This window comes from Triticum aestivum, chromosome 3D (genome assembly GCF_018294505.1).
Source record: "Triticum aestivum cultivar Chinese Spring chromosome 3D, IWGSC CS RefSeq v2.1, whole genome shotgun sequence".
NCBI classification, from domain to species: Eukaryota; Viridiplantae; Streptophyta; class Magnoliopsida; order Poales; family Poaceae; genus Triticum; species Triticum aestivum.
The window spans coordinates 67,753,385-67,777,729 of record NC_057802.1 but is presented as its reverse complement, the minus strand read 5'-3'; the positions used below and the strand labels follow the sequence as shown (position 1 = coordinate 67,777,729).

The window sequence follows — 24,345 nt, the reverse complement described above, 5'->3', positions numbered from 1 at the left end:
AATAAAACTACCAAAATGTTATCTATCTCACGTTCGCTAGGCCTGTTTTCCGCGCGACGCTCTCTAGACAGTCGGATGACGGGCATGAATCATGACGTAGGGTTTGTCGCCATGTCACCTTTTGGGAACTGTTTGCTCCCTATAAGAACCACATGAACGTGTCTCTAATACCCACCACCCCTCGCCCTGATCGTTTCCTCTTGTTCCCCTATCCATTCCCCAAGAGAGCGGTGAGAAGCAGAGACAATCATGGCGGTAATATTGTCACATATCTAAAATATTTGTTTGTAAATAGTTGCATTTAGAAGCATCCATGCATCATGTTTAAATTTCAATTAAATTTGAAATTGGGATGATCAAACCCTAGCAGATAATTAATTCAACCGGGTTCAAATCAAATCTTTTCAATGAACCCAAAATGCCCTTAAAAATGTTCATGATTTATGGAACAAGGTGAAAACATCTAAAAAAAATGGTGCACATTTTTCCAGGACATAATTGGGATATGAATTAGCCCACTAAGTATTTCAATTGGAGCTATAAATGACTACAAATAATTTTATAGTTCCAATAATTCTGAATATTTTTATGTGCCACTGGTTTAATCCATTGAGCTGACATAATAATTTTTAGAAGCAACTAGATTGATTTGGTTTGAAAACCAAATTCAATACAGATTGCAAAATTAGAAAACAGAAAAAAAAAGAGAGAACACACACACACACATGCGCGCGCGCGCGCACACACAGAGAGAGAGAGAGAGAGAGAGAGTTATCTAGCAGCCCAACAGCCAGCCCAACCCACCAGGAGCAAGGGCGTCTTCGACCTCGTGCTAGAAGGCACGAAGGCGTGTGTCCTTCCCTAAAAAAACGAGGGCGTGTGCCCAACACGCGCACGGACGCGCTTGACACCCCCTGCTTCCCCAGAGGCGCCTCAACCCTTCTCTTCTCACCAGCGCGATGCCCAGAAACCCCCGGAGCGCCGGATACCTTGTGTGCCCAAGTCTTTAAGACCCGTTATTACCCGAATTGCTCAATTCTAGAGACCACCAAAAAAGATGGGATTTCTTATACATGGAGGAGCATTTTGAAACGCATTGCATTGCTGAAAGAGGGAATTATTTGGCATGTGGGTTCAGGTGAACACATAAAGATTTAGGAAGATCCGTGGATCCCAAGAGGAACAACTAGACGACCAATTTCGCAGTGAAGAAATGCAGTGATCACCCGTGTGTCTAATCTGATCGGCCCGGTAACTAAGAGTTGGGACGAGGAACTGTTACGTGACCTGTTTTATGAAGTGGATGTGAAGGACGCTCTGTCCATTCTTGTGAGAGCAGAGATGGAGGACCAAATTTCCTGGCACTTTGAGCCAAAAAGGCAAATTTTCAGTTAAAGCTGCATATCATAGGGGTGTGGAGTTGCGTGATGAAAGGACGGGACGAGATGCTAGCTCTTCTAATGTCAATGAACAAAGTAACAACTTTGCCAAAGGTTGCCACACCTAAGGTTTGACAAATTTGACCGCGCACGTTATGCTAGGGTTTCAGGAGTCTGGCGACCATGGGGCCCCGCCCCCGCCGCCGCCGCCGTCCGGCTTGGGCCTGCCGGTGGTCGGCACTGTTGCCGCATGTGCGCCTCCACGCCATGGTGGCCCTGTTGCGGCTGTGTCCGCTCCCACATCGCTCGGCCCTCAGGGCGGAAGCGATCCCGCAGTCTACTGCTATGGAACGACCCAGTCTAGATTTCCACCTGGTTCATGCTACGAGTCCGGGATGGATTCGCTCTACAGCTCCTCCGCCAAGATACTTCCTGTAGATGGATTCAAATCAAGCCCAAGGGGCGGTCCGGGGAGGCACCTGAAATTATGTGATCCGCCTGATCGATCCCTTCCCCAGATGCTGCAGAAGCCGCTGCGCTCCACTGCACGGCTGATCTCGTCGTCGGCGCGAACCTTCGGTAAGCTGTCAGTGAATGCGAAGGTGTACTCGAAGGGTGGTGGGGGCGATCATGGGGCTCCCTTCGCGGATGCTGCCCGCCGGAAGCCGTCCGGCGAGGGAACCGAAGCACTCCTGGCGGCAAACCCCGACGCGCGCGCGGTTGTCGGTGCAAACATGAGGATACTGTCAGATTCTCCTAAGGCACAAGAAGCAGTGTTGATATTTGCAGAAGGGGCTACTGGAGGTGATATGAAGAGGGGAAGGGTGGAGGAGAATGTGCAGATGGACGCAGAGATTAGGGACCAGCAGACACAAATGGAAGCGACCGGCCACGGGGCTGCCGGCAACCTGACGGGGACGCGTGTTGCGCCCCGTCAGGAGCAATGATAGGCCTGAGTTGGAACTGCCGGGGAATCGGAGGCGCCTCGACAGTTCGTGATCTCACCGGCCTCGTTCAAACTCACCGCCCACAGTTCGTGTTTTTGTGTGAAACTAGGCAAAAGTCTGAAAGAGTTCGTCGTTTGTGTCATCGCTTAGGTCTGCGTGGCTTTTGCGGTGTCGACAATGAAGGTCAGAGTGGTGGTTTAGCTCTGTTCTGGAATGATCAGTTATCAGTTGAGATTAAAGTTAAGAACAATAGAATGATTGATGCTTATGTTCGTGCCTCCCCGTCTAATCCTGAGTGGCATCTTACTTGTGTTTATGGGGAACCCCGTACTGAAAACCGGCATCGGATGTGGTCCATAATCTCAGACCTGCGTGCGAACAGTAACCTTCCATGGATGCTCATGGGGGATTTTAATGAGGCCTTATGGCAATGTGAGCATTTGTCTGCAACTCCTCGACCGGCCAATCAGATAGCTGCTTTTCGGGAAGTGGTGCAAGATTGTGAACTGCATGACCTTGGTTTTTCTGGGGCACCGTTCACGTTTGATAATAAGAGGAGAGGTGGAGCTAATGTGAAAGTAAGATTGGACAGGGCCTTGGCTGATGAGAGATGGCGAGATATCTTCTCTGATGCTCACGTGGTACACCTAGTATCGCCGTGCTCGGATCACTTGCCAATTTTAGTGCACATGCAAAGGGAAGAGCACACCTCGGTGCGTCGGCGAACAAGCCAATATGAGATACTCTGGGAACGTGCTGGAGAGCTACCTGAGCTAGTGGAGAAAATGTGGGCAGCCACCCAGACTAATGGCAATCTAGCATCTGTTACGGCTGGTCTGCATGCGGTCATGCAAAATCTACAAGGTTGGAGCCGAAGGAGATTTGGTAATGTAATGTGTGAGCTTGAGAAAACACGTAGGAAACTGGATCATCTGTTGCAAACTGATGGTGACCAACATGAAATAAGAAAATTGTCTGATAACATGAACGAGCTGCTCTACCAGGAAGAACTCCTCTGGCTACAACGTTCACGCATAGATTGGCTAAAAGAGGGGGACCGTAACACCAAGTTCTTCCATAACAGATCGGTTTGGCGAGCACGCAGAAATAAAATCTCAAAACTGAAAAATGACGACGGTGTTTGGCAGTCTACTCCGTCAGTTATGGAACTAATGGCCTCATCCTTTTTTAAGGAATTATTCACGCGTGACCCATCTCTAAATGCTGATGAGATTGTTGGTCTCATAGAGAAGAAGGTGACAGATGAGATGAATGAGACATTATGCAAGGAGTTCTCGGAGACGGAAATCGCAGATGCACTGTTCCAAATAGGACCACTGAAGGCCCCAGGACCAGATGGGTTTCCAGCTAGGTTTTATCAAAGAAATTGGGCTGTTTTGAAGGATTCTGTGGTTGCTGCGGTAAGGCTATTTTTCACAACTGGACACATGCCATCCGAAACAAACGCAACCGCTATTGTCTTGATCCCCAAGTCTGATCAACCAGAGACATTGAAGGACTTCCGGCCCATCAGTTTGTGCTCGGTGTTGTACAAGATCGTCGCCAAATGCCTGGTGAACAGACTACGTCCATTGTTGGGTGAGATTGTCTCCTTAAACCAGAGTGCCTTCGTTCCTGGACGTATGATGACTGATAATGCACTGGTGGCATTTGAATGTTTTCACACTATTGAACACTGCAAGAAACAACAAGACTCCTTCTGTGCGTACAAGCTGGATTTATCAAAGGCGTATGACAGAGTTGACTGGGATTTTCTTAGAAGAACGATGCAAAGCTTGGGTTTTGCTCCCCGATGGGTAGATTGGATCATGTCCTGCGTGACCTCGGTGAGCTATTCCGTAAAATTCAATGGAACCCTGCTTGATTCGTTTTCCCCAACTCGAGGTCTTCGCCAAGGTGATCCACTGTCTCCGTTTTTGTTCTTGTTTATTGCTGATGGTCTCTCTGAACTGATGCAACGTGAAGCAACACAACGCACAATAACTCCTCTTAAGGTATGCCGGCGAGCACCAGGTATATCACACTTGCTTTTTGCCGATGATACACTTTTGTTCTTTAAAGCAGAAGTGGGGCAAGCACATAGAGTGAAGCATGTTCTGGAAGTGTATGCTAAAGGTACGGGACAAATGATAAATCCACAAAAGTGCTCAATCTTGTTCAGCCCGGCATGTCGGCAAGGAATTCAGGAGGGTATTAGGAGTATCTTGCAAGTCACACAAACCGCCTTCGAAGCCAAATATCTTGGCCTACCAACACTCGATGGCAGGATGAGCAAAGGGAAACTAAAGAGCCTACAGGAGAAGCTAGCAAAGAGCCTAATGGAATGGGGTGATAATCATCTATCCATGGCCGGGAAGGAGATAAAAATCAAAGCGGTGGCGCAAGCACTACCGGTGTATATTATGAGTGTCTTCAAACTCCCAGTTGGCCTATGCGATGATTTAACACAGATGATCCATCGGTATTGGTGGGGAGCAGAGAAAGGAAAACGCAAGACCCACTGGGTCAGTTGGGACAGCATGCTACGGCCTAAAGGAAGAGGTGGTATGGGCTTCAAGGATCTTCGGTTGTTTAATCAATCTCTGTTAGCACGTCAAGCATGGCGTCTCATAGAATTTCCGGATAGCCTTTGTGCTCAGGTTCTCCGTGCGAAGTACTACCCGTCTGGCAATATTACAGATACAGTTTTTACAGGTAATGGGTCAAGCACTTGGCTGGCTATTGAACATGGCTTGGAACTGGTAAAGCAAGGGTATATATGGCGTGTCGGAAATGGAGCAAACATCAGAATATGGCGCGACCCCTGGATCCCAAATGGTGCACCTTTCAAACCGATCACGCCTAAGCGCCGCTGCAGACTCAAATGGGTGGCCGAACTTCTGAACGCGGATGGCACATGGAATGTTCCAATCCTCAGGCAACACTTTTTCCCAATAGACGTCGCAAATATACTGAAAATCAAGGCATCTAAGCGGTTGGGGGATGATGTTATCGCATGGCAACCAGACAAACATGGGCGTTTCTCAGTCCGCTCAGCGTATAACATGATCAGAGATAATATCATGGCCCGACAGTGTGTCGGTGAGTCCAGCACAAGACCTGATGGATTCAGACCAGCATGGAACCTCCTGTGGAAATGTGGAGCACCACCTAAAGTACGTATCTTTGCTTGGAAAGCTGTGCGCGAAGCATTAGCCACTCGGAGCAACATGCAGCGTAGGCACATGGAACCTGATGGTATATGTACGATCTGTGGGCTAGAGGAAGAGACGACACACCATGCACTCCTACGATGTCCTCATGCTAGGCACCTATGGGATGCAATGAAATCTGTGTGGGATCTCCCATCAGATGAAGCACTATGGAACTCTGAACCTGATTGGTTGCTCATGTTAATCCAGCAGCTCAATGACACACAACGCATGCTCCTTCTCATGGTACTTTGGCGGGTGTGGCATGTGCACAATGAGCTAACACATGACAAGCCATTGATTCCTGTTGAAGCTTCCAAGAAATTCTTGTGTGGGTATGCAGACCACCTACTAATGATCACACACTATCCACACGCTGATTTCACCAAAGGCAAGGTTCCTGCTAACCTCAGTGCAAATACCACAACAGTAGTTCATACCGTGACCCATTCAAAACCTGAAGTTAAATGGGAACCCCCACCAGCAGGACATGTGAAGCTTAATTTTGATGGCTCATTTGTGGCAGAAAATGGTGCTGCGGGTGCCGGAATGATTCTACGGGACCATGAAGGGCAGGTTATCTTTGCTGCCTGCAGATGGCTGTTTGATTGCGAGGGACCCCTAGAAGCAGAACTAGCAGCTTGTGAGGAAGGTCTCCGTCTAGCTCTGCATTGGTCTCAAGCCCCGCTTCAGGTTGAGACGGACCGTGCCGAGATCATCACCCTTGTAAAAGCTGGGCGGGGTGATCGATCCAGAAATATGCACCAAGTTACTGAGATAGTGCATCTGCTCAACGAACACCACACTGAAATCCATAAAATTAGTCGTGGGCAAAATAAAGCTGGGCATGCAATGGCGGCAATTGGTCGTGGACAACATCGCACAGCTTGTTGGCTTGCAAATGCTCCCCAGGAGATTATCGTTATCATTACCGATGATTGTAAAACTGATATTGCTTAAGTAATGAAATGTTTTTTCCCCGCAAAAAAAAATAAAAAAAAAATGAACAAAGTAACGGGCACTAGAATAACTTGTGGAACATGTCTATGCCTAGAAAGGTCTGCATCTTCCTATGGTGTTTTGCTCACAACAGTCTCCCGCTACGCATGAATATCAAGAGGAAGAGAGTCGAGCTTAATACGCGGTGCCCAGTTTGCAATCGACTCGACGAGGATGGTGGCCATTTGTTTTTCAAATGTAAATACGTGAAGCACGTGTGGAGGACCCTGGACCTGGAAGAGACCAGACTGGTTCTGTCAGGGTGTCCGAGTCTTTGGATTCTTGAGAACGCTAAGAGAAATGTGGCACTGGTCTTCTTGTGGGAGTGGTGGTCGAATAGAAATACGATCAATGCTGGTGGTCGGCCCAGGACTGCTGATGATATTAGTTTCACAGTTCGTCAACACATCCAGGAGTTTTCTGGTGTTCCTAAAGTGCAGACAGGGGTGGTAGTGAACACTAGGAAGATGAGATGGCTCGAGAGCATTGGATGGGTTGTCCGTTCTGATCAAGGCAAGTTTGTGGCAGCCAGTGCAAGGAAGCTGGATCACTTGACAGGACCACTGCATGCTGAGGCTATGGCGTGAATCGAGACTGTCGAGGCTAGTGCTGAAATGGGGTTTCACAGGATGCAGTTCGAGTCTGATTCTCAGGTACTGGTGAAGCGCTCAAGTCGGGTGACCACGACTGATCGCTAATTGGGGTCCTCCTATAGGAGACCCGTAGTTTATGGTTCGCAAATATCAACTCTTCTGACTTCAGTTTTTGTAAGCATGAATGTAATAAGGTTGCCCACGAACTAGCCGATTTTGGCTTCAGGGCGGGTGTTCCTGTCTCGTTATGGATTGGAGCAGGTCCCAGACTTTGTTTCGGCTATGGTCGCCAGTGATCCTGCTATGCGGGTTTAGTAATTAAATGAACTAGAAGATACCCCGCGCGTTGCAGCGGGAACTTTGAGCGGAGAATTTGGGAGGGGAAAATGCCAACTGTATTGTATATGCCATGGGAGGGGAAAGTGCAAGTGCCTATGCATTATCAATGCATCAAATGGTGTATTTGGTATTGAGAATAAATTCTCAAAGTTGCTTGAGAAAACTGACGAATAACAATTAATATTTCAAGTCCATACTATAGGTTAGGCTAAACGGTTTAAATCCAAACGCCTTGACCTCCGCAGAAGATGTTACAATCTAGAGCACATTTACATATTTATTCACATTACATAAAAATAAAATGGGTAGGTTACATTTGTTGATATTTTGTACATGCATGTCATTAAATGGTCTTCCTGAAATGCAGTCAACAGTTTGCACACTCGAATGACACATGTGTGACCTGAAGCCCTCCTGTGACCAAAATTGTTTTGTGTGTCAAGTTTGTTCTCCTCCAGTTCATTCTAAATGCTGTCAGAAATATTAGATGGATGCTATATGAAAAAACAAAAAGAATTGCTATCAGTAAGTATATGGGAAAAGGGAATCATCACCTAAAAACCAAAACTTCTTTTGATTACTTATATCTTCTTATTTTTGTTCATCGTTGTTCCTTGTACACATAACACTACTACAGCCAGCCGCTAGAGGTGTGTAACTATCAGTTGAAGGGGCCATTTTCATCAATCCCTTTGAACAATCATTATAGAAATATAATTGCATAGTTGATGTAAAGATAGCGACATCTAGCTGACAAATATTTTAAATACTACCAAAGAGAGAAATATCCTTGCCTTCTCAAGTCTTCCAAATTTTATAGATAGAAGACATTTCGTCGCCCATCATCAGCCAATCTACCAAGCTTGAATCACCAATTTTAAATAAAAAATGTTCAAAGACATCTGTTTCTAAATTCTCCTGAATATAAAAATGGAAGTACATTCATGTATAGTTGGTGCCCCGGTCGAAGTACCACCCATGTGCAGCAAGCAGGAAAAAAAAACAGATTTGCAGATTACAAAACTCACCAGTGAGCGAACACTTGCTGTGGGATCAGGTAGGCACACGATTGATTTCCTGCAAGTGGTGTATGGTGTCACAGATAGATGCAGGCCATTAGCTCTGACATAAAGACACATCGCAAGAATTCAAATCTACCTTGAGTAGGAAGTTATAACATAGTACTGCTGCAATGAAACTGTACCAATGGTCTAAATGGTCATACCTTTGGCATACACACAGAACCAAAAAGGTACTGGCTAATGATTCAACACTAAAAAAAATTATATTTTCTGCAGGAGATATGATGAAGATAGAAGTTCAACTAATTAACAAAATTGGTCAAACATTTAGATAAATAAAGCACACATGAAAGCATACCACATATTATCATTCCTGATTGAAACACTTGCATCCTCCCATATGCTTTGCCTGGCCTTCTTTGTGTTTCAACTCTGCCTTTCTAGAACAACAACTCCGGCCCTAAATTCATTCTATTTATATATAGTACATTCAATAACCATTTTACATTAGCATTATGAACATGTTTATGAAACATAACAGCTGATTGGTGAACAAAAGACCAGTAATTGTCATGACTTGCTCTTGCTTGGTCATCGCTTCTTCTGCCAAATGCTTTTATTTGTTTGCCGAGCGGATTTGTATCATCGCAGCTAGACTTGCGCTTCCCATGTAGATCATTGAAATGAATAGGAATCATACTCAGAAAATCTTTCGCCTGATGCTCCTTCCGGACCAAGCTGAGGTAATTAGAATTAATGCATGAGTTGGTTTGGTTTTGCCCCACTTTAATCACCTAAATATTTAACAAAACCATGTAAGATGCATCTCTAGATAAAACAACAGGGAAATATTCCGTCGTTGCACATTAAAAATCTAGAATCTGTTTTATATCTAAACTGAAACCCATCTAGTGTGTGGCCAAAAAAGGCAATCGGTTTATTTTTCCACACGCTGTATATTGTGTTGCGGGATGAAAAGAAACAAACATGATTGGATTGAATCGGGCCTACTCTAGTCATGGCAGGAGGGAGGCGGGGACGAAGGCGACTTACGTGTAGAACATCACGTAGACGTACTCGAAGCTGAACTGTGATTCCGGCTTGCCCTCAAGGATGTTGATGAGCTTTTTGATGCCCTTCTGCACGAAGTTCCACCCATCCTCCAGATCCTTCCCTTTCCCCGCCATCGCCGGCGGCCACAAACCCTAGATGAGGGGCTGGGTTCTGTTACGTCCCTTGCAGGGTGGCATTTGTGTCGGTTGGGGAGAGATGGGGAATAGGAGACGGGGCGGTCAACTATTAAGAGGAGGGATTCAGTCGCACCATGGACGTTTAGATTGGACGCTTATGCTTTGGCTTCCGTTTCCGTTGGTGGAGGAAGGAGGAGGCAACGGGAGGGGCATGGAGGCTTGGAGCATCGGGGATCAACTCTTGGTCTGCAAATCTGGGACATCTGTAGTGAATCAAACGGCTGAAATTATTTAGGGTGACGTGGATGCATAGAAACGCAGGAAAATCAAATAGTGGGGGGCTACTATTTAGATATACTAGTAGATTGGTTCTGGATAAAAAAAACACACGCACAAAAAAATGATTGGACCGTAACCTGAGTCAGGCGGCCAAACGACGCGCGCTCTATATGAACGAACCGGCCCGCTTTGGACAGCTCTTTCCTCTCCTCCAAGCCAAACTCGTGGACGCTCTCCCCTTCCCAGCCTCGTCGCCCGCACCGCGAAGCAATGGCGACGGCGTCGGTGCACCTCGGACGCTACGTCCTCCTCGCCGGCGTCGGTGCGTACCCTTTTGTCTGTCTTATTTTCATCTCGATCGCGAGCTCAGTTAATTTCCGTGCGTGCTTTTCCTGACGGATCTGTCGATCGCGCGCGCAGGTTTCGCAGCCCCCATCGTCCTCGGCAACGGCCGCGCCGCCCGCTTCTCCGACATCCTCAAGGACTTCCAGGTGCGTGCGCGCGATTGATCACTAGCTTAATTTATCCATTGCTGCCTCGCTTCGACCGGTCACATCGATTCGCGGCGTCGACCGGCCGGCGGCGAGAGTGCGCGCTTGTCTAATTCCTATTCTGACTTGATGTGCTGCGGCCGGCCGGCGGCGGTGGTTCCACTTCCACAGGAGTTTCTGCGCGAGAAAGGAGTAGACGGCAGCGCCGCCGAAGAAAATGCCGCGCTCAGCCTTCAGGTGTGTGCTCTCTGTATTATAATGCCGTTGCGGTGACTGTAACCGGATGCACTGAAAATAAATTAGCGTACAGAGTATGTTTATATCGGTGGCTTAATCATGTTTTCTACCAATTTTAGCTGCAAATGCTTGCTAGGGAGGTCCGACATTTGTCAATGGCTCAGACTATTGTTCATATCGACCCCGGCAACAAAGGTGCGTTCATCTGCTGCCCTGAAATTTCCTTCGTGTGACTGTCCAACCATGTCTTCATTAACATTACTTGGCATATCCTCGTTCCCATGCTGCTGCTAACATTAAGGGTCTAATAATGCCTTCCAAAATAAAAGCGAAGTGCAGTTGACTTCTGCTGCATTCCAGAGTCCAGACGCATCTTTTCTCGGATTATACAAATATATATTTGATGTTCATGACAGTTTGATTACAGAAATAAAACATTACAGGGGACAAGCAGTCTAAAAAACTGCAATTGAGAAGTGTGTAAAATACCTAATATGTTCCACTGCTGATTAAAATCTGACTGTTGTATTTTGTTCATTCTTTTTTTAGGTCGTGTTTTGGTCATTTTACATCGACATCTACGACATGGTTTATAACCCCTTGTTTTTCATCTGTTTGCAGTTCTGTCAGCTTTCATAGCTCCTGCTGCAGCTGCTGGGGCGGCGGGCTATGCCTATATGTGGTGGAAAGTACGTGTTATCTACTTTATGTTAGCCTTCAATCTTCAACAATATCTGCGACATCTCGAGAAACACTAGCAACCGTCATGTGCAATGCACAATTTTCCTTAACAAATCCTGCATGCAAAATACATCGTATATGTGAAAACTAAAATTTGAACTATAATTTTAGTCGTCATTAAATTTATGTATCTCAAATCGCTCGAAGGAAAAGGATGGACATTGAATATCTGTTAAATCTTGAGCAAGTCTACATTTAAGAGATATTTAGTAGGGCTTGATTAGGGTACTGGTTGTGCCATAACTCTGCAATTACATGGTAAATTCCAAGTACACCACACCAACTCATAGTTCTATAACTATTCGTTGTCATTTAGTTCTTTTAGTAAAAACTAAAAGTGGTGGTTCTGCCACATTGTTCGCAATTATCCAAAATCCTGCCTGGAGTTCTTCATTGTCATATTATTAAATTTTATATGGTCTTAACTTCTAAACCTTGTTGGTTTCACATTGTCTAGCTAATTATGCTTGTATGGCTCGTAGCACCGCTTGTTGGTTGCAATGACCACGCCCCTTTGTTCATGATCTTGTATTAGCAGATTGTAACCTTGTTACTATGGAATAAACTACCTTTTACCCAGCAAAAAGAAAACTTCTAAACCTTGTTACCCTTCTCAATCGGCACACATATGCATAAAAAACGTCATTTTCTTGTTTATACATTTGGTATTCATTTGATCTTGTGCTGTCCTAGTTATCTGCCTAGTAGTGCTTGGATTGATTCAAGCTTTTACTTCCTGATCACATCATCATTACATTGATTTATTTCTCATATATTTACTTGTATTTGCACGCTTTCAGGGTATCTCATTTTCTAGCATAATGTACGTTACCAAGCAAAATATGGCTAATGCCGTCTCAAGCATGACAAAGCATCTGGAACAAGTGCAGAACTCTCTTGCTGTAAGTATAAAATAATTTTCCCAGTTATGTTTGATTGGAAAAAGGGTCACCATCTCCTTTATTCCTACATTAGTCCTGTGTGCTTCTAGATAACCATACCTCTTCTTTGTATTGTGCAAATTTGTTATTTTAACCTTCTTGGCTTAATACATTCGTGAGGTAGAGCACTGCCATCTATCTTGTGCATAAAAAGGATAATTGCACCACTTGTGCTTGTTATAACTATGGATGTGATACCAATTTTGGTGTTCACCATATCTATTTTCTCTCAGATATATATTTGGCTTAAAAGTCACTAGTCATTGTTGTGCTACTGCTGACCTGTTTCCAACAGAAAAGAAGTCTGCAAGGGCAATGATCTTGAAAGAAGTGTTTTCTTACAAAGAAAATTGCCATCATATGTTGAATAAACACTAGTAGAAAAAGGACCTTTAGTCCCGGTTCATAAGGGCGGTCGTTACTAAAGCCTCCCCCTTTAGTCCCGGTTCTTACACGAACCGGGACTAAAGGCCCTCCACGTGGCTGCTGCCTCGAGGTCCACCTTTAGTTCCAGTTGGTAACACCAACCGGTACTAAAGGAAATTTTATGATTTTTTTTTGAAAAAATTGATTTTTTTTATTTTCAAATTTCTGAATTATTTTAACCTCTAATCACCAACCTCTAATCTCTAATCACCCCTCATCATTCTATCTAACTTCCCGGACGGTCACCCATCCTCTCACTACTCCAGCCTGAGCACGCTTAACTTCCGGGTTCTATTCTCCCTCGTTTCCAAGTCTGCACTTGTTGTTTTCCTGACAATAGTAAGATGTCAATCCTATTAACCCTCAGGAATTTAGCTTGGGCATGAAGTCACACATTTCACTGTTTGAGTTTGAAACTATTGTTCTAAAAAACAATAATTATTTAGTAACACTAATATTTCTTGAATAAGTAGTTTGACCACAGTTTGACCAGATTTGACCAAAATTCAAAAAAACTGAAATAATTATTTAGTAACACTAATATTTCTTGAATAATTAGTTTGACCATTGTTTGACCAGATTTGACCAAAATTAAAAAAAACGGAAATAATTATTTAGTAACACTAATATTCTTGAATAATTATTTAGTAACACTAATACTTCTTGAATAAGTAGTTTGACCATAGTTTGACCAGATTTAACAAAAATTCAAAAAAAAACAGAAATTTAAGCATAACTTTTTTTCCTTTTAGAATTTGAGGATTCTAAAAATTTGCAAACAGGCCGTAGGCTGTCAAAATCGGATGCGGATTTTCGTGCTGAACATTTTGATATATTATACGTTTTTTTCTGACATCGTATGCAAAAATTGTAGCCGTTTTACATTTTTCCTACACTTTTTGCAAAACATGTCCAAATTTAAGTTTTTAAATTTTTCTAACTAGTACAAAACTGAAAAGGCGATCCACGCGGGGGGGGGGGGGGGGGGGAGGGTAGAGTTTGAAATGGGACCTTTAGTACCGGTTCGTGCCATGAACCGGTACTAATGCCTCAAACCCCATTAGTACCGGTTGGTGGCTCGAACCGGTACTAAAGGTTCTTTAGTACCGGTTGGTGCCACGAACCGGTTCTAATGGGCATCGCACCCTTTAGTCCCGGTTCGTGGCACCAACCGGGACTAAAGGTCCCATTTGAACCGGGACTAATGCCTGTACGGTGCCCTAGCCGCTCGAACCGGGACTAATGCTCACATTAGTCCCGGTTCGTAATGCAACCGGGATTAATGCTCTTTTCTGGCCGAACCAAAGCCCTGTTTTCTACTAGTGAAACATGGATCTTGAGCTTCCTGTTCAAGATATCTTCCGATATTCTGATAAATCGGCCGGTTTACCGCTTACCGTTGTCTGACCGATAAGAAAAATTGGCCGATAAATCAGCCGATATGGCAATAAATTGGCCGATATGCCGATAAACTGGCCGATTTACCCCTTATCATGGGTCGGCCGATAAGCTCCCGATAAGCGATATCCCCAACATAGCCTCAAACTATGTGACTATTATTTATAGTAAGATATGTTTTCTTCAAATAAAATGCATTGGCAATCTGGGTTGCAAACTGGTTGATACGATTCTAAAAAGGCTAATCAATTTAAATGTGTGCCTAATTTGCCTCTCTTTTTGTGCGAGAAATGTGGAATATCGATTTTTTTTATTGTCGCCATTTTATGTTAAGCCGGCTGTTTAATTCTCAAGTACTGACATTTCTCTCTCAATCTGAAGGCTGCTAAAAGGCATTTGACACAGCGTATACAAAGGTTGGATGATAAATTGGATAAGCAGAAGGAGATGTCTGGACAAATAAGAGATGAGGTACTTCCTAAATTTCCATGCTTCCCGTTGTAATGATAACTGCACATGGCACAGCTTAATTTGAATAGTGGACTTGGCCACATGCAGTGTTAAGTACTTTTTTTCAATGGTTGATTTGTATCAAAGTAAACACTTCAAATTACTTGGTGAATTACAAATATCCCATTTTCTTCTTTCAGGTTGCCGGCGCACGGATTAAACTCAAGGACATTGGTGCAGAAATGGAAAATCTAAAAAAGTTGGCTTTTAATATGGTAAGCTTATATTGGATCTATCATTTGGACAGTATTGATTGCCAGTACGTCTTTCAGCTGAGCTAACGTAAACTACTGGGTTGCTTCTGCAGGATGGAAAGTTAGATTCAATTCAAGACAAGCAGGTAGGCTCCTCCACATATAAATATTTACTTCATTGCTTTGATCTTCTTAACCGTGGGAAATTTGCTCTATATATACTGCTATCACTTGTCACTGAAAAAAGAAAGAATTATATGCAAAGGGATTCCCTTAAGAAATTCTTGACATCAGGAGTGAGTCCAGCGGATAACATTTCTCTATGCGGCGACTAACGATATTGTATCAACAGGATTGCCAATTGGCTGGCGTGTCGTATCTCCTCCAATTCATAGAACCAAATGTTGCGATGCTGCCAGACCGCCTGGTAAGAACCTAACGAGAAATTACCGCTCTTGCAACCACAGGGCTTCTCAATAACTTGTTGCAGCATCTCACTTGCTTCAAAAAACCTCTGAATCATCATGGGAGTAGATATTTGGGTAGCTGAACTGCATCACATAGCCTTCGTCTGTCTAACATCTTCATGTTCATTTGCTGCAGGAAGGCTTGCAGCGGCCGGTGGTTACGAGATCCATGAAGCAAGGAGAGCTTCCGGTTAGTTTCTCTTCTCCCATCCAGAACTTTTTCCATGGTTAGCCACTGTTATATAAGTATAACTTTGTCTGATCGGAACCTCTTTCCTTCAGGGGCTGGAGTTCGGGCTGCGGCTGCTGGCACTGGAACAATCTGCGAAAGGAGCAGGGCTGGCCCTGCCGCCCGTCAAATCTGCGTGCTGATACTTCTACTTCTACTTCTTACGTTGTCAATCGTGGTGGAGGCTGCGACGAGTTTATAAATCCCAGGTTGTACAGACAGGGAATTCGTAACATCTGGGAGTTACGCTGAAAAAATACACGACATGTAGGGTGCAGTATAGTGTTTTTACTGGTCATTTTAGCCGAACTAGGCCGTGTTATGTTGGTTAACTATAGTTTCGAGCTGTCCTAATCTTTGCAGTTGCTTGGTTCGGGCGTCCTGTTTGATTGCCTTGCTGCTCGGTGAACTATCTGGAAGCTTACTCTGCTTTCACAGTTTTACGACTGTGTTTTATCTTAAGATAGGGGTAGCCTAGTACAGACGACACCCTTTGGAGGCTCTTATCAGCGTTATATTGCCGGCTGTCGCGCTGTGATTTTTTTGAGAAGTCTCTTAATCGGCCGTAGTTGTGCTGTTTTTTTTTTTACGGTAAGCTCACAGGGGAACCCTAGCCACCACCAACACAACCTTCTCTCCCTCTTGTCTCCACCGCTATAAAGGCCTCAACATGCATTCTTCCGGAGAATCCTATATACAGATATGCCCGAAATAGATGATGGTTGCGCTCGTGCCTGGTTGACGAGATGATGGCGGTTTTGTGGGTTGTCTACGTGCCAGCGAGTAGACATGATCCATCTCTACGGTGTGGTGTTGCGGAGGTGGTGCGCGGCCGATGATGCTGACTGGGAGTGTGGATAGTCTGGTCAAGTTTGATGGAGATAGTGGCGGCCGATTGCGGCCATGGCGGTGCACTAAATGTTTGTGTTGTATTATCTGGGGATCGGTGGAAATGTGTAGATTCACGACCGAGATACACTTGCGCGTCGAGGCGTGTGATCGCTAAGGGTCTTCAATGTTGGATCTTGACGGTATTGTCTCTTCTCGCTGGTTTGATCTGTGATTGGTGTCACTCATGTGTTTTCTCGCTGGTTTGATCTGCGATTAGCGTCACTCATGCTTCGTTTTATGTGCTTGACTCTGTGTATGTACGGCTCCTAGTAGTTGGGTTGCTTGCCTAGTATGTGCATGATTTTCATTGTGTGGTTGTGTCCACGTTCAGAATGTGTGCACTTGCATCATCTTCATTTGCTCAAAAACTACTTGGCATGGATAATCATTGGTCTTTTTCTCTTTCTGTTATTAACACATCTAATAGCATCGGTCTTGTATGATCTTTATGTGTGTGTGTTGGTGTTGCTTATATACATCCTAGTCATGTAGAGACCGTGTGCATGCTCACTAGGCGTTGTGTCTCTTTGATGCTACATTATAAGTCGGTAAAAAGACCTTATCGGTAGAAAAAAAAAGCGCTAGTAGTGAAAAAAAATAAAACATCATAGTGATGCTTGTCATGCCAAAGCCCCGAGGTAGTTGCCCCTACTGTACAAGCAATGGGGGACAATTCATCCTAAATTCGATAGTTGGTTATATTTTTTTAAAGGCACTGACCTGCTATAAAAGTTCATCAGAAACACAAAATTTCTAAACTTTTGTAAAAATTACATTGATGTTTCTGGAGCACCGAACGACCACTACCACTGGCGCGTCGTTGTCTATACCGGAGCCAGTCTGGCCTTGTTGATGACAACTGAGAAGTCTTCGTGCGCGCGCGCCTAAGGACCAGTGCCCTAGAGCTAAAGGCGTCGACGTGCATTCTTCCGGGGAATCGTATATATGGATATGCCCGAATCGGATGATGGTTGAGCTCGGTGTTGTGTTCCCCATCATTTGAAGTTGCGCCTAGTTGACGAGACTGGTGGTTGATGGCGGGTTTGTGGGTTATCTGTGTGCCAGTGAGTAGAGATGATCCATCGCTACGCTGTGGCGTGACAGAGGTGGTGCGCGGCCATGATGTTGACTGGGATTGTGGATGGTCTGGTCAAGTTTGATGGAGGTAGTGGCGGCCGGTTGCGGCCATGGCGGTGCATTGAAGGTTTGTGTTGTATTTGTCTGGAGATTGGTGGACATGTGTAGATTCACGATTGAGATACACTTGCGCGCCGAGGCGTGTGATCGCTAGGTTTTTTGAGATAACATATACTCCCTCCTTTCCTGAACATAAGGCGCATCAACTTTCGTGAAAGTCATACACCTATACCTTTAACCAAGATTATAGAATAAATTATCAACATCTGTAGTAATATACTTAATAGTTAAAATATGAAAATATTGATGTTATTGGACCTAATAAGACTTACAAATTCAGATGGAGGGAGTAGTCTTGCTAGAAGCAAATGCTGTTTTTTTTTCAGGGGAGCAAATGCTGTTATTGGACCTAAGATTTACGCACATGACGTTGACGTTTGAGGTGTTTATCCGGCCGCCGGAAAGCGATAGCCCTGACACGTCTCAAAGCAAACGATGCTCTGTATCCAATCCACAGAGAACAAGTTCCGTGGCACGCAAGCCGCATTCCGAAGCCCCGGGCCGCGCACACATACCGTGGCTGCCACGCACATCGTCGCCTCACACAACCCACGCGCGGGAGCCCACTTGCAGCGTGGGCCGGAGGGTTTATGCGCGGGCTTGCGGCAGAACCCCCCAACGCCACGCACACTTTCCCCCAATCCCCACACCTCTCGCTCGCAGCCCTTCCCTGCCCGGAGACGCCTGAACCCCAGCACGCGCACGGACACACACTCGACCCCGGAGCCGGCGCCGGCGGCGGAGATGGTCGACGGGGAGAAGGACCCGGCCCCGCTGCGGCTGGAGACGCTGCTGGCGCTCGGCCTCGACCAGCGCACGGCGGAGAACGCGCTGGTCAACAGCAAGGTCACCGCCAACCTAGCCGCCGTCTTAGCCGAGGTAAACAGCGCCTTCTGTCCTTGCTCGCGCAGTAGTCTGTCGATTTCGGCGAGCGCTGGTTTGCGTGGCCCCTGCGGCTAGGGTTTGATTTCTGCTTTCCCGCGATGCAAGTTGCGTCAGTTTACCTGACCAAATCGGCGCCACTGGGAAGCCCTAGCATTTTTTGCCCCTTTTAACTGTAGATCTGCACATGAACAGGCTGGTATAACCGGATGCGACAAGTCCGTTGGGAATCTTCTGTATGCAGTAAGCACCCGCACCAATTTCCCCTGCTGCATTAAGAAATTTTTATGCGTGTGACTCATGTTGGTCCACTTGTTCGTGAATGAAACAGGTGGCCACGAAATACCCAAACAATGCACTCGTCCATCGTCCTGCCCTCATTAGCTACATCGTTTCGACGAAGGTATATATATCTGCGGCCTATTCATGCTTCAATCCAGTTTCACCACAGTCTGCATTATGTGTTCTTCTCCGGGAGCTCAGTCGAAGATTTAGTTCTGTTTCAGTGCTTGTTTCTCCTTATGCCGTGGATCTGAAGTATTTCTTTCTTTGTCACTTCAGATTAAGAACCCTGCACAGCTAGATGCTGCTCTGTCGTTTCTTACTAATACCGGTCCTGAATCTTTGGATATTGGGAAGTTTGAAGAAGCCTGTGGTGTAGGTATGTTTTCGTAATCAGAATATAGTTGTATGCTTCTGCAAATTATAAATCATGCATGCACATTCACTGACTGTACACTACAATTTTCTACCAGTGTGATTTTAGAATGTGGTTGTTTGGATGATAAAAGAATATTGAATTGGTGCACATTTTTTGTGATCAGACATGGAAGGGGCACCTTTTTCTGGGCCAATCCTTCCAATTTATTGTAACACAATCTGTGACTGCAGGTGTGGTTGTTTCTATTGAAGAGATTCAGTCAACTGTTGCTGAGGTTCTAAAGGAAAACATGGAAGCTATATTGGAGCAGCGGTATCACATAAATGGTTTGGCTTCCAGTTCACTTTCATATTACTGAATTTTCTGACTTAGTACTAGAGGGAAGAGAACTGGTCCTTGATCCTGCATTTCCTTCTCCCAGTTGGTGGCCTATGCGGACAGGTCAGGAAGCGGCACCCCTGGGGCGATGCTAAGGCAACAAAGGTGCAAAATGATCCTGATTAAATACCTGAGTGTCTGGTTGTATTGCCATGCCTTTATGTTGAACCACTTCTTTTTTTGCTCTTACAGGAGGAGATTGAGAAGAAGCTTGCTGAGATACTAGGTCCGAAGACGGAAGCTGACAATGTAAAACCAGTGAAAAAGAAGAAGGAAAAACCAGCAAAAGTTGAGGTTGGTGAGCTGAAGGGGATCCTTTGGTTTTAAAATATGACGATTTGATTACCGAATTACTTAGTTATGGTATCTGTGAACTGCAGGAGAAAAAGGTTGCAGTAGCCACTGCTGCACCACCATCTGAGGAGGAACTGAATCCTTATACAATATTTCCCCAGCCAGTGGAAAACAATAAGGTACCGTAGATTGTGAGATAAATTGATTAAATTTCTGTTGTTATTATGCATCTCAGTTGTGCACTTCCCAAGTAGTTATCCTTCTCGTAAGCACCTTGATTGACTATCTGTTGGAGCTTTGGGTGTTGTGAGAAGTTAACTTAAGTGGTCTTGATTTCTTTGCACGAGCTAGGTTCATACAGAAATATTCTTCAGTGATGGGAACATATGGAGGGCGCATAACACGAAGGAGATATTAGAGAAACATCTTAAGGCAACTGGTGGAAAAGTGATGACCCGTTTCCCGCCAGAACCTAATGGATATCTTCATATCGGTCATGCTAAGGTTTAATGAAACACATTCCCATATATGCTACTTCCCTGAAACATGAAGATAATAAGATTATGCATGCTGACATGCTTCATCTCATTCAGGCTATGTTTATTGATTTTGGATTGGCTAAAGAGCGAAATGGTCACTGTTATCTCAGGTAATAATATATGAATTTCCATTTGGAACAGTTTTCTCCTGCTTGTCATTTTTATATACTTTTTTGGCCTGTTAATGTTGCTCTAAGGTCAATTTTGTGCCAACTATTTGTTTTATGTTCACATTTTTTGCCTTGACCATGCCATTGAATAAATACTGGAAATGGTCTTTGAATTTATGCTTATTGTCTTATATTATACGTACTACATCTGATTAATTATATCTGTTTTTGATCCTGAGTTCTAATTAGTTTTGCTTGGTACATAAATGCTTACAAAGAATTCTTGCTCCTTTAGTTTTTGCATTCTCATTCATGTCAAAATGGACTGCTGTCTATTTGAATTACAGGTTTGATGACACAAATCCAGAAGCTGAAAAGAAAGAATATATAGACCACATTCAGGAGATAGTCAAGTGGATGGGATGGGAGCCCTATAAAGTTACATATACAAGTGATTATTTCCAAGCTTTATATGAGCATGCAGTTGAGTTAATACGGAAAGGGCTAGCCTATGTGGATCACCAGGTTTGTTTGCTCTTCTCCTTTCTTTATCATGGTGCAATAGTTTATTAGAAAGGAGAGTGTGTAGATAGTGACTAGTGTATGCTTGCCAGACTGCAGAACAAATCAAGGAATACAGGGAAAAGAAGATGAATAGTCCATGGAGGGATAGGCCCATTGAAGAATCTCTGCAGTTATTTGAAGACATGCGACGTGGGTTGATTGCTGAGGGTGCAGCAACTCTCCGAATGAAGCAGGACATGCAGAATGATAACAAGAACATGTCTGATTTAATAGCATATAGAATAAAAGTAAGCGATGCAACATTGCAACTCACTTGATGAATTTGAATGTCCATCTCATGCATACAAAACTCTATCTTTGATGCCCATACAGTTCACTCCTCATCCGCATGCTGGTGACAAATGGTGTATCTATCCAAGCTATGACTATGCTCATTGCATGGTGGATTCACTTGAAAACATTACACATTCTGTAAGTTCCTTTCTTGAAATAGCTTTGCCTCGGTTGAACTGTAACTTGACTGATTGTGGTTATTTGTTAGTTGTGCACTCTTGAGTTCGACATACGCCGCCCGTCATACTACTGGCTACTTGTTGCCTTAGGCTTGTACCAGCCACATGTTTGGGAGTATTCGAGGCTAAACATATCACATACTATGATGTCCAAAAGAAAGGTATGTTAGAAAAGAGAAGATAAATGTATTTGATATGTACTACTTATTGATATCCATTTCCTTGTTCTGTTGCAGTTGAACCGGCTTGTGACAGAGAAGTGGGTAGATGGGTGGGATGATCCTCGCTTGTTGACTTTGGCAGGACTGAGGCGACGGGGAGTATCAGCAAATGCGATCAATTCATTTATCCGTGGAATTGGGATAACGAGAAGGTAAATGCATGAATTATTGTTAACAAAGGCTCACATGAACCGTGCTTTGGTCTATGTGCTGAAGCATTAAATCTCTGTTTCTGCTACTGATTTGCGCTTCTTTCTATATGCAGTGACAATAGCTTAATTCGTGTTGACCGTCTTGAATATCATATCAGAGAAGAACTGAATAAAACAGCTTCTCGAACCATGGTTGTTTTGCATCCTCTAAAGGTTTGGCACTCGGTTCCTGCTGCAATTCACTTCACGTCTTCAGCCTCTAGAAGTTCCTAACACACTCACCCTTTACTAAATTATTAGGTTGTAATAACTAACTTGGAAGATGGAAAAGTCATAGACCTTGATGGAAAAAAGTGGCCTGATGCTCCTGCTGATGAAGCTTCGTCCTACTACAAGGTGCCTCTCATGTTCAGTATATGATGAGAAGAATAGTTTTTGTTGCTATGTAAATGATATAGGTTTACCGTGTCTTTGCTTTATGTTTTACTTTTGTGTCCATGCTAAATAATTTCTTATATGCTACCTTTATACAGGTTCCTTTCTCAAAAATCATCTACATTGAAAAAACTGATTTTCGCGTGAAGGACTCCAAAGATTACTATGGACTGGCTCCTGGTAAATCTGCCCTGCTGAGGTAATTGATTTGGAACTATTGTTCTTTTGTTAAGAAAGTTGAGCTGAAATTACGTGACTATTGTTGTTCACCTACTCCATATCTGCATAGTGATACATGTCTATTTGATTACTAGGTATGCATTCCCGATAAAATGCACAGAGGTTATTTATGGTGATAATCCAGATGATATTGTTGAAATTCGAGCCGAGTATGACCCTTCAAAGACCTCTAAACCTAAGGTAACTGGTGTTTTGAATCTTCACAAATCTACTTAGGGAGTTGAGACACACACACACACACACACACAAAAAAAATCTGGATGTTGACTTGGTTTCTAATCTGTTCAGGGTGTTCTGCACTGGGTTGCCCAGCCAGCACCTGGAGTTGATCCGTTAAAGGTTGAAATAAGATTATTTGAGAAATTATTCCTATCTGAGGTAAAGTTTTGCTGGCTGTGCTTGCTGTCATTACTGATGTGTGTAGGACTGGAAAGTCACTTTCTTGTGAATGTGTTTCTCGCTCTCTTAGAATCCCGCCGAATTGGAAGACTGGCTGGGTGATCTTAACCCGCACTCAAAGGAGGTAGTAAAGGACGCCTATGCTGTACCTTCACTGGCCACCGCGGTTCTGGGCGACAAGTTCCAGTTTGAGCGACTTGGTAATCTCTGAACCTCTCTGTATACTGTTGGCATTCCTCTCTACATCGCTTGATGCAACTGACCACCGTGCTTGAATGTAATTACAGGCTACTTCGCTGTGGACACGGACTCGACGCCCGAGAAGCTTGTGTTCAACAGGACTGTAACCCTGCGCGACTCTTATGGGAAGGCTGGACCCAAGTGACTGCAAATTTAGTGAAAATGTTCCGGTTTTTCTTGGTCACAGAGACGCTAATGTGAGAAAACATAGTGTAATGCATACATCATGCCAAAGGCCAAGAGGCCTTTTTTGTTTTTGTTTTTGTTTTGCATACTGGGCTTGTGATGAGTATTATAGCATGTTTTGTTTCAATCGATCAAAACTTGGATGATCATATGCTCAAATAGTTACTCAGATGACCTGCCTGGTGCGGTAATGCCTTCAGCCGGAGCTTTCCGTTTCTTCATGACCCCCTCCCCCCTTCTAAAATTCTAAAAAATACTTCTCTGGTGTTACGCGTTTTCTCTGGTATTCATTTTATCTCTATTGTCCAACCACAACCACATGGTATTACACCCAAGAGCACGCTTGCCAAATATTCATGAATTTAATCAGCGTGTTCTTTGAGATACCATTGCTGCTCGGCGGTTTCCTTATGGGACAATGGGCATATATTTCATTGGGGCGTGTGAACTAGTTGATATATTTTTAAGAGCCTGTAGATTCCATTCAACTGATAAAAAGTCCACCATTCTTGAGGCAATTGCACCACATGACCTTTGGACTTGGATTTAGGACTCGTCTTTGGGGTGCCTGGATCTCACAATGACATCGATTTGTACAACAGTTTTCATTGTTTACAAGGTTGTGTGTGGGGTGGTTATAATTACAACATGTGGTATTTCTTTGTGATGGTATCTACCCTTCGTTGCCGACTTTCGTCAAGACCATTTCCGAACTAAGGGGTAACAAAAAAGTCACTTTGCCCAAAGATAAGCCGCTAGAAAGGATGCCGAGAGGGCATTGGAGCGCTGCAAGCCTGTTTTGCACCTGCTAAACTATGAGATCTAAAAACATTGTGGAAGGTGATGACGCTTGTGATCATGCACAACAAGATTGAGGATGATTGAGGTC

General features: G+C 44.2%; 3 protein-coding genes across 4 annotated transcripts; 2 read left to right on the top strand and 1 right to left on the bottom strand.

The window, feature by feature from the left end:
• Nucleotides 1–8,840: 8,840 nt before the first annotated feature.
• Nucleotides 8,841–9,853, bottom strand: LOC123074147 (uncharacterized). 2 transcript variants are annotated; one of them, XR_006435880.1, is made up of 2 exons: nt 9,545–9,853; nt 8,841–9,285 (listed from the first exon to the last, which is right to left on the bottom strand). XR_006435880.1 is itself a non-coding variant. In XM_044497068.1 (2 exons), the coding sequence occupies exons 1-2, from the start codon at nt 9,676–9,678 to the stop codon at nt 8,932–8,934; spliced, it is 432 nt and encodes a 143-aa protein (XP_044353003.1). In that variant the 5' UTR covers nt 9,679–9,853; the 3' UTR covers nt 8,841–8,931. The 2 variants fall into 2 exon arrangements, 1 of the variants encoding a protein (XP_044353003.1); XM_044497068.1 differs by having other exon boundaries at nt 8,841–9,229.
• A 239-nt stretch (nt 9,854–10,092) lies between these two features.
• LOC123074146 (uncharacterized) lies at nt 10,093–15,967 on the top strand. Its single transcript, XM_044497067.1, has 12 exons — nt 10,093–10,282; nt 10,381–10,451; nt 10,623–10,688; nt 10,808–10,883; nt 11,310–11,377; nt 12,230–12,331; nt 14,576–14,665; nt 14,845–14,919; nt 15,012–15,044; nt 15,251–15,325; nt 15,502–15,555; nt 15,648–15,967. Exons 1-12 carry the CDS (start codon nt 10,231–10,233, stop codon nt 15,735–15,737), a joined length of 852 nt encoding a protein of 283 aa, XP_044353002.1. The 5' UTR covers nt 10,093–10,230; the 3' UTR covers nt 15,738–15,967.
• Nucleotides 15,968–18,270: 2,303 nt separating this feature from the next.
• On the top strand, nt 18,271–23,605 carry LOC123077474 (glutamine--tRNA ligase). The gene is made up of 22 exons (XM_044499754.1): nt 18,271–18,561; nt 18,760–18,807; nt 18,896–18,967; nt 19,126–19,225; nt 19,456–19,551; nt 19,647–19,708; nt 19,796–19,897; nt 19,984–20,076; nt 20,249–20,401; nt 20,491–20,546; nt 20,894–21,071; nt 21,161–21,358; nt 21,444–21,542; nt 21,613–21,744; nt 21,820–21,956; nt 22,070–22,169; nt 22,257–22,352; nt 22,490–22,590; nt 22,706–22,811; nt 22,920–23,009; nt 23,101–23,230; nt 23,318–23,605. The coding sequence occupies exons 1-22, from the start codon at nt 18,427–18,429 to the stop codon at nt 23,413–23,415; spliced, it is 2,382 nt and encodes a 793-aa protein (XP_044355689.1). The 5' UTR covers nt 18,271–18,426; the 3' UTR covers nt 23,416–23,605.
• Nucleotides 23,606–24,345: the final 740 nt, after the last annotated feature.

Coding starts and splice junctions, on each gene's coding strand:
- LOC123074147 (XM_044497068.1), bottom strand. CDS start 9,678: ATGGCGGGGAAAGGGAAGGATCTGGAGGATGGGTGGAACTTCGTGCAG. Junction 9,230..9,544: donor GTCTACGTGATGTTCTACAC/GTAAGTCGCCTT, acceptor TAATTACCTCAG/CTTGGTCCGGAAGGAGCATC.
- LOC123074146 (XM_044497067.1), top strand. CDS start 10,231: ATGGCGACGGCGTCGGTGCACCTCGGACGCTACGTCCTCCTCGCCGGC. Junction 12,332..14,575: donor AAGTGCAGAACTCTCTTGCT/GTAAGTATAAAA, acceptor CTCAATCTGAAG/GCTGCTAAAAGGCATTTGAC. Junction 15,326..15,501: donor CGATGCTGCCAGACCGCCTG/GTAAGAACCTAA, acceptor CATTTGCTGCAG/GAAGGCTTGCAGCGGCCGGT.
- LOC123077474 (XM_044499754.1), top strand. CDS start 18,427: ATGGTCGACGGGGAGAAGGACCCGGCCCCGCTGCGGCTGGAGACGCTG. Junction 19,898..19,983: donor AAAAACCAGCAAAAGTTGAG/GTTGGTGAGCTG, acceptor TGTGAACTGCAG/GAGAAAAAGGTTGCAGTAGC. Junction 20,547..20,893: donor AATGGTCACTGTTATCTCAG/GTAATAATATAT, acceptor TTTGAATTACAG/GTTTGATGACACAAATCCAG.